Source organism: Condylura cristata, unplaced genomic scaffold, assembly GCF_000260355.1.
Source record: "Condylura cristata isolate star-nosed mole 26May11 unplaced genomic scaffold, ConCri1.0 scaffold00022, whole genome shotgun sequence".
Classification (NCBI taxonomy): Eukaryota; Metazoa; Chordata; class Mammalia; order Eulipotyphla; family Talpidae; genus Condylura; species Condylura cristata.
The window spans coordinates 35,876,047-35,885,133 of NW_004567123.1; the positions used below are offsets into that span (position 1 = coordinate 35,876,047).

Consider the following 9,087-nt stretch of genomic DNA (forward strand, 5'->3'; position numbering starts at 1 on the left):
GATCACCCCAGGGCCTAGGATCGAACTTGCACCAAAGTGGCTACAGCCAGCTTGCAGTGCTATGTCCTAATCCACTGTGCCACCAGGGTGGGCCCGTATGCAATGTTTATCACCAAGCCCGGTATTACTGATATGCACAATGTATACAGCAAAATCTAGGAATTAACATCACAAAATTCTCCATGTCTGACATCCAGGTAAATATTGCCAAGCATCACAAGAAAGCAATTTGTACCCTATCCAAGGAAAATGAACAAACAAGAGAGTCCCCAAAATGTCAGAGATGATGGAATTACTAGAAGGCACTTAACAGAAATTGCTCTGAAGAGCAATGAAAAGAATGTTCCCCGTATACTTGAAAAATTTGAGGTTGAGGAGAGAAACAGGAATACAAAGAAGACTCATGTGTGAATGCAAGAGATAAAACCACAATAAATGAGCTGAAAGATAAACTGCAAGAAATTAAGAGCAGATTGAATTAAAAAAAAATCAGAGAGCCAGAAAACTAAACTACCCAAATGACACACAGAAAGGGAAAAGAACAAAGCTCCCATTATGTGGAGATGAAACAAGCAGCACACATTCGGGTCACAGCAGCCCCAGAAGAGGGGACCAGAGAGACCCACTGTAGAGGTGGGGTAGCTAGAAACGGTTTCAAACAGCAGACCACGGAGTCAAGGCCTCGACATGCCCCAAAGCAGAATGTCACCACAGCGCATCATATTCAACTGCTAAAAGTCAGAGAGAAAGTGGGAGAAGGAGCTAGAAAAGCAGCCAGAAGGAAAACAGACCATTAGATTTAAAAAAGAATGAGCAATAACAGACTTCCCATCAACAGCCATTCAGTAAAGAAGAAAACACAAAGATGTCTTCAGAAGACGAAAAAAATAAAACATCAACCAAGAATTCTTTACTGGAGGAAGCATCTTTGACAGTTTAAGGTGAACTACAGACGTTCTCAAACAAAAGCGAAAGAGCCCCTGGCCGGACGGTGGACTCTAAGAGACGGTAAAGGACGAGCTTCAAGCTGAAGACCGGCCAGACGGAACACGAGGTTGCCCAGCGATGGACCAGGGCCAGGACCGGCCGGCCCAGGCGACACAGAGACAGCCCGCCTCTTCCTGCCCCGAAAGCGTCAAAACACCTGACTGCAAAAGCAAAAGCTAGGGCCATGTGCCACTGAGCCCACAGCGCATGAAGAAAGAAGACAGCAACAGGCAAGACTGCAGAGGAAAAATGTCCTTTACTCACCAACGTGACTAGAAGGTCCTAACGAACGACCACGAGTCCTCCAGACTTGAGTTCCTGTAGCAAGATCACAGACTGCAGAAAGGAGCACACAGCTGGGTGACAAAATGTTTACAGCGCCTTTCTGACAGCGTCAAAAATATGAAATGCTTAGGGTTAGACTTAAGAAAATACGTGCAACGAGAGAAAGCGTTAAAGAAATTTTAGTGCAGCGAGGGCCGCAGAAAGGGAGGCCACACACCGTGGCCAGCACCTGTGGCAAACCTCTGAGCCTGCCGCTCACGTCTGCCTGGAACCTAAATCTGCTCTGCAAAACTAAAGCTTATTTTTAAGAACTAGCTATACCATTTTCATGGATCAGCAGACTGAATATCGCTGAGGTGCCCACTCCTGCCACATTTGCCTTTCAATTCAGTGCAACCCCAATCTACAGCCCAGTGATCAATCCTGTGAAAATCAATAGCTGCATCTACATTTATCTGGAAATGCCATGGCCCTAAAAGCCAGAACAGCTTGGAAAAGCAAGCACAGTGGCATGACTCACGACTCCTGACTGGGGATTTACTACCAAGACTCGGTGATGGTGGCTTCAGGCCGAACACGTGGATTAATGGAACATGAGAGAGAATCCATAAATACATCTGCAAATCTAAGGCCAATTAATTTTTTACAAAGGTACCAAGGTAATACAACTCAGCACACAGAGCCAGGAGAACTGAATAAACACGGAGGGGAAGCGAACCTTGGTCCTTACTGAATATAAAATAATTAACTCCAAATAGATTATAGACATCGAGTCACAGCACAAAATGACAGAACTTCTACAAGAACGCCTCTGTGCTCTCCGGCGGGGCAGGGATTCCTCGGAAAGCACCAGAAGCCAGCGGCCCACGAGGAGGAACCGGGAATGGCGGAGGGCTCAGCGAGCCGCACCCCGGAGGGGCGGGGCGCCACGGAGCACCTGGACGGGCACGCGCCCACCCACAGATCCCACCACGGGTCTGTCCCGAGGGGCACGGAGGTCAGCGGCGGCTACGAAGCGCGGGCCCGAGGCAAACGCGAAACGTGAATGACCCACGCGCAGGCCCGGCTGTGGCCATCGTTAGTGCCGGACGGGGGCAAGTCGGGAAGCCCGGGCGCCACCCAGACGAGGGTCCCCTGAAGCCGCCACTCCGCGCCCCAGGACGTGACCCAGTGGGGCTCCATCCTGGCTGGTGGGGCGCGGCCCCCACAGCTACTAACGCGGCCCGGCAGCGTCTGGGAAAATAAAGACGCTTGCCGCGACCGGCCGGGCCTCCGGCCGCACCCCGAGGGCGCTCCGCAGCCCACAGCAGCTGGCTCACAACTGCCCCAAACTGCGGCCAGCCTAGTCATCCCCACCCCGAAGGGGATGAGCCTGTTGCCTCACACAGCGGCTGGGCGCGTGACCCCCGGGAAGGGAAGCGGTCGCTCAGCAATAAGGGGGCACTAACGGCTGCCATGGACCCCCAGAGGCTCTCAGAAGGTGGCGCCTGGAGTGGACATTTCACACCCCGGCCAGGGCAAGGCCCAGACTGCTGACGCCCACTGGGAGGCGAGAGATGATGACCGGAAACCAAGCCCAGACACGCCCTGGGGGCTGGGCTGTGGGGAGGGGGCCGGTCAGTCTTGAGAAAGCAACTCCGGCCAGTGCAGGCTGGCAGCGCCCGCGAAGAGGAGGGCCGGCTGCGCCCCTGCAGGACTCCGCACCCCGGCACCCCAGCAGAGGCGAGCAAGAGGGGACCCGCTCCGCCCGGCACACAGCACTCCTGAGCCGCCCCGCCCATGAGAACTGGCGATTTTTTTGGCACTTGTAAGGACAGACCGTGGAAACGAGAGCAGCCGGCGATGATGTCTGTGCCGTCTGGCGACCATGCAGGTCCCTGCTGTGCCTGTGTCTGGACTGTCTCAGGAAGGGCGCTGCTGGGGACGTCACCACCTCAGACTCGTCTCCTGCTCTCTGGGAATTCGCCGGACGGCACCCTCCCCCGGGAAGGGAAGCGGTCGCTCCCGCCACAGCTGGCCCTCTGCGGGGCCGCAGCTAGGAGAGGCGGGGTCGGGGGCAGTGGGCGCTCCCCACGCGGCCCGGTGGGTGGGCGCCGAGTGCCGCCTTCCGGGGGCTCCGCGAGGCCAGACTTCACACGGAGCCACCGAATCCCGACCACGTGGCCACACTAGAATTAGTTTTAAGTGGAAAGGTGAGAAAAAATAAACACAATCAGGCACGCCCCGCGAGGCCCTTTATCGGCCAGACGCGAGCAGAGGCCGCGCAGGACGCGAACCGGACCAGCAGCTTCACCAGGACCCCGCGCCGGGCCCTCCACTGGGCCCGCCATCCTGCCACGGACTAGGTGAGCCGCCACCCGGGCCAGCCCCGGCGCCCACGCCACCCCGTGCTCTGTCGCCACGCGGCCTGGTCGGAGGCGGCCTCGGAGGCGGTGCGCGGAGTTACGAATGTGCACGCGCCTGACCAAACCAGGAGAACGGATTCGCGGAGGGCTGGCGAAACGGGTCATTTCCGGAGCTTCCATCAGCCACTCCTCAATGGACGGTAAGTCTGTGCAAGGCCTTCCGTGGTTTGGCGGAGCCACGGCTCCCCTCCCTGGTGTGTTACGTAGAGTGGCTTCCTTCTTCCGCTAGTGGGCTCGGAGGGCCGAAGGCACGCGCCCCAGTCGGGCCCATCGCCAACGGTGAGACGGCGCACTCCCCCGCCCGACACAGAAGGCACGCTCCAGATCCTGTGCTGGCTCCCGGGGGTCCTGGCTGGCGTACCCACATCTCAGCAGCCAGCTGCACGGGCAGGCGTCCTCTCTCCACATGCCACCCTGGGACGGGACGTGCTGGCGCATCAGCTGGCGTAGCAGGGCCCGGGCAGTGCACACTCTCGGACCGCAAGTCCTGGCGGCTACGGATGGTGCCGCTTGCTCGGGCAGGGTCGGCTGACAGGCCCCTCACTCGCGAGCAGCCGCCTTTCTACACCGCGCATACGTGGAAATTCCGCGTGACTTGTGGCTTTGATCACGGCCCCAAGACCCGTCCTGATCTATGACACTGACTCACACTGGCGGTCAACGGGAAGCATTTACTTGGGTTGCCCCGTGCGGCCAGAGCCGCCCAGCGCCCCCCTCCCGCCCACGTCTCCCTTTCCCGAGGCCCACTGGGCTGGAGAAGGTGAGGGGCGCTAGAGTCTGTCCACGCGGAGGCAAACACGGGACACTGACTGGTGCAGTCAGACCTGAGGGAGATGCAGCAGTCGTGGGGTGACTGCACGAGTGTGGGGGTCTCTGCCTTCTGACTGCTGAAAACCTTTGAGGTGGCCAGACAACGCCAGCCAGCACGATGGGGGGCCCTCTCTCTGACAGCAGCAAGCTCCTGGCGAGGAGTGAGTTCCCCTCTCACACAACTGCACCCCGCAGCCAGCACCTGCTTGGAACGCAGAGGAGACCCAGCCCTGACCCGAGCCACTCGGCCACAGGCGACCCGCCTCGCAGGGCGTCCCGGCTCGCATTGGCGGGGCCGGCCCCGGGGCTGCCCTCAGCACGTTGCCGGAAGCCCCCCGAAGTACCAAAGCCCCAGGGCCAGCTCCGGCCCTCCCCTTCTCAGTCCCCTGCGTGGCAAGTGGCACAAATAATCCCCCAAACGAAACCCTGCTCGCAAGGCTCTCCTCTGGGACGTCTGCTTGGCCAGGAGCCTGGACTTCGCTGCGCCGACCCCCTCCTGCCCGCTCGGCCACTCCCGAGTCAACCGGGACTCTGACATCACACCTGGGGGATTCTGCTCAGAGCCCCCAAAGAAGCTGCCCGTGGCTTCCTGGGCTGTGCCACCAGCGTCTCCTGCCAGCGCCTCACAAACAACCTCCGAGGGAACCACTCCTCCCTGCCCTCACGCTCTGCCTCACCCTGGGGAGCAAGTGCTGCCCCTCCTGCTGTGCTGGCCACCGGGAGTGACCCTCAGGAGGGTGCGCCCCAGCCCCGCCGGGCCCCGCCACCTCATGCCCACCTGGGAGCGGCCTCTCCTCCAGCCACGCCCAAACTGGCCTCCCCGCGCCGCTGACCAGCTGAAGCCTCTGCCGCCCCCGAGACTGCGCCCGTTGGCCACGAGAGCATAGCGGGTTGCGTGGCACCGTGTCCACGGGCCCGGCGTGGCACTTAGCCCTAAGCGGCCCTTCACAAGCTGTGACGTCTCCGCGCGGGCGAGGAGACAGCGAGCGAACGCAAGGCAGGCCTCGGGGTGGCCCATCTGCACCTCACGCGCTGTGTGTGGGCGAGCGCCGCGGCCTCCTGCGCCCAAGGAACAAACAGCGACACCGCGCAGGGCTCCGGTAGTTACAAGCAAGGCGCCAGCAACCAACGGAGCTGGCAACGGCCAGCGCTGACACGCACCTCTGCCCGGGCCCTTCCTAAGACTTCAGCCCAAGCAGAAACGCCGGGGACTCCCTGCTGCCTCTGGGGGAATGCTGCGCCCCCCACACCCCCCAACGAGCACCCTTGTCCCCAGCCTCACTCAGGGTGCCTGGGAGTGCGCCGGCCCACCTGGACTTGGCACAGCCTTTCTCGGGGCTGACCTTGCCCAGCGGCACCCCGTGTCCAGCTCTCCCCTCCGTCTTCTGCCTGAGACCCCAGGTCGTCTGTGCCACCTCACCTCAAGCCGCCCCCCGCCCCCCGAGACGGCACAGCTGGTAGAGGCCCAGGCCCTCCTGCAGCCGGCCCCTCAGAGGAGCCGAGAAGCAGCTGTTCTCCACGGAGCGACTGTCCACGGAGAAAGTGCCCTCGTGGCTTATCCCGCCACACCCCGACGCAGAGGGTTGAGGCTATCCGGCTCTCGAGTCAAAACTTCTTTCTCTCACTGGCTAGATTTTGCTGCACAATTTCTGTTTAAGAGATTTAAACAAACTAAAATTCTTCTTAAACACAATTTCAGGGATGTGCTGACGTTCACCTGTTTGTCTCCCCGGAGGGGGAAAACCCCGAGCCACAGGGTAGACGCATTAAGACAGCGGGAGGGCGACAGCTGACCCACGCGGGCCTCTGGGCTCCGCCGCCCTCATCCCCTGGAAGGAAAGGGGCGTGAGTCGTTCGGTTTGGGGGCTTATTTTCATTCTCTTTTAAACGGAGTACTTTTTTCTCACGTCGTTGTTCATTTGGGGCAACACCTGGCTTCTCCCGCAGGTGGCCCCGTGGTCATCCCAGCACCACAGCGCCCACAGCCCATCGCTGGGGTCCTTCCGGGCACCAGTTTTATCCCCAACACACCAGAGAAAAGCCCCACTGCGTGAGCGCTGTCTCGGTGAGGAACTTCGATTGCTTCCGCAGGTCAGTTCTCTACAATTAGATTTGGTCTGTGCTGCAATGGCCTGAGGACTCTAAATGATTCTAGAAACAGGGCATCCGTTCACGATGGCTTCTTTTTGAAGTCAGCCAAATTTAATCAGAATCACAAAGTAAATCACCCAAGCCTAGTAATCCATTACTGTTACAGCAACAACATTAATCGAGCACCCAGATTCGACAAACTCAATGCAGGGCGTTGAGTTATAGAGAGATGACCCGTGTCCTACCCACGCGAATCACAGGCTAGACAGAGTGGTCAGCAAGGCACAGAGATGTGTCAGCCTAAGGAGAAGGCAGGCCCAGAACCACCCAAACCAAGCCCTGAGCCCCCAACACTGCAATAAGAGTATTTGTGAGGTGGATGTGGGGGCGTGTTGGGGGGTAAGAGTCAGAAGGAGAGTAGTTTGACCGCCAGCTCCATCGTTTATGATTTGTTCCAAAATGGCTGTAATATTTAACCTCTCTGAGCTTGGGTTTCATCATTTGTCAATAAGGAATAATCCAACCTACCTCACAGAGTAGCACCGTTAACAGTGAATCACAAGGTCTCTTATGAGAGCCTAGCAATGATGACAACCACAGTAATAAAATCACTGCCGATGGGCCTCCCTAGTGGCACAGAGGCTAAGTCTCAGCACAGGGCGCAGCAGGCCTCTCCGCCTCCCCGCTGCTCCCCTCAGCAGTGGACCTCAGTGGATCCGCCTATTTTGCTCCCTACTCTGTCTCTGGCGCACCCTCTCACCCCCTGCACCCCAGCTCCTGCATACATAAATAAGTAAGAATAAATCTTTTTAAAAACTAAATAATAAAAAATTAAGCACTGCCTATAACACCACACCAAACGCTGGGCTAAAATATCTTTGTGTATTATCTCTTTAACCCTCACATCCGTCCTATGGGGTCTCTTCCATTCTCACGTCACCTTCCATGTGAAGAAACTGAACAAAGTGACTAACTGGTCTGCACGCTGACATGGGTCAAGCAGGACCTCAGGCTCCTGTCTCCCAAATGCCTCCACGGGAAGGTGGGGCCAAGGGGACATTAATTATTGGGGGCTGGCAGGAGAAGGGCAGGCCCCCTATTATGGATAGTGAATGAACTGTGGTCATCAGCCCCCACCCCGTCCAAGCAGGAAGCCCCGGGGATGCCGAAGTTGCTTGCCTGCCGGGCGTATGTGCAGTAGTGATGGCTGCTGACTTCTCTACCGGCCAAGTCCTTAGCCATCTACGAAAGAGTACTGAAGGCCTTCGTGACAAGTCTGCACACCCAGCACTTGTTCTCATAGGGCCACAGCGACATCATTGTGTTTCCTGTGTGATCGCAAAGCTCCGTCTGTACATGTACACATGAAGAGCTATCAGCAGCTTGACCCGCAGGGAAGCAGTTGGGTTGTGGCCATCAAGCTGTGAAAAGCCCGACTGGCCCAGAGGGAAGGCACCTAGCAGAGAACAAGGCCCTGCCAGCCGCCGCGCCCACGCCACCCACATCGGGAAGCCGCTGGGGCCTTTCTGCTCCCCGAGTTCAGTGGTAAGAGGAGGCGCTTGTGTCTCACCTAGTCCGCCGCAGAATTCTCAGAAGGGCCAAACGCTGAGGGCTGAAGTCTGCGAGAGTGGGGGGGTTTGCTGGATAACGGCAGTCGGAAATCAGCTTTTCTAGTCAGTCAAACATGAAATGTAGAATGAGGCGCCTTCATGCTGTTTGACAAGAGAAAGGTTCCGCTCCTTCCATCCCAGATGCCCGCTGGCTCAGACAGGTCTCGGCCCCCCAGGCCCGAGGCTGTGCCTGGCTCAGCTGAATAAGATTAATGATCACATTAAGAGCGACAGCGCTGGCAGGTAATATCTACCAAGTGTTTACGACGTACGCAGGTTGGCGCTAAACCTTGCATTTACAGGACGGTCACTGAAGTCTCTCCGAGGGAAAAACGCCCTTTGAGGGGGGCCACCATATGCCTGTGATATGCCACTCGGAGGCGCCCTGGGGCTCCCGCTGGGGCACCGTCTTGGCCAGGCTCACGCGGCCAGTAGAGCGCACACAGGACTTCGCCTTCTGGACATCCGCTTCCAGAACCGCGGCCCTGGCCACCGGGGCACTGCCCTTCGCCCGTCTTTCACTTTCACTACGGTGTCTCCCTGTAGAAGAGCTCGCCTGCACAGGGTTGAAAACTGTGCCTGAGCCATGGTTCGTTTTCCGTAAGCACCAACTCTTGACGCCCGGGAAACTTGCAGGTGGGCCGGGAAGGGAAGGGCATCGCCCTGCACGTGCGCTACCCGTCAGGCACCCTGGGCCTGGGGGGTTACTAGTCACACATCTGTGTCCCCAGAGGGTGACCCCCTGGACAGCTGTTTCTAGCCCATCTTTGCAAGTCCAGGGCTTTGCACATGGCCTGGCCCAGCAAAATACGTGCCGGCCCCACTCGCCCGCCATCTTTGGACGGGCCTGGAGGCGGGGCCGGCGCTCGGGGGCGGGGCCGGGGCGAGCCCGCCCCACG

At 58.5% G+C, this 9,087-nt stretch overlaps 1 protein-coding gene across 1 annotated transcript in view; it reads left to right on the plus strand.

Annotated features, from left to right (window-relative positions):
- The first annotated feature begins 2,155 nt into the window (after positions 1-2,155).
- RAB22A (RAB22A, member RAS oncogene family) overlaps positions 2,156-9,087 on the plus strand; it is a 37,490-nt gene continuing 30,558 nt past the window's right edge. Inside the window, exons 1-3 of the mRNA XM_004687069.2 lie at positions 2,156-2,313; positions 3,639-3,817; positions 3,907-4,034. Coding sequence (XP_004687126.1) covers positions 2,156-2,313; positions 3,639-3,817; positions 3,907-4,034 — 465 coding nt within the window. The remainder of the gene's footprint in view (positions 2,314-3,638; positions 3,818-3,906; positions 4,035-9,087) is intronic.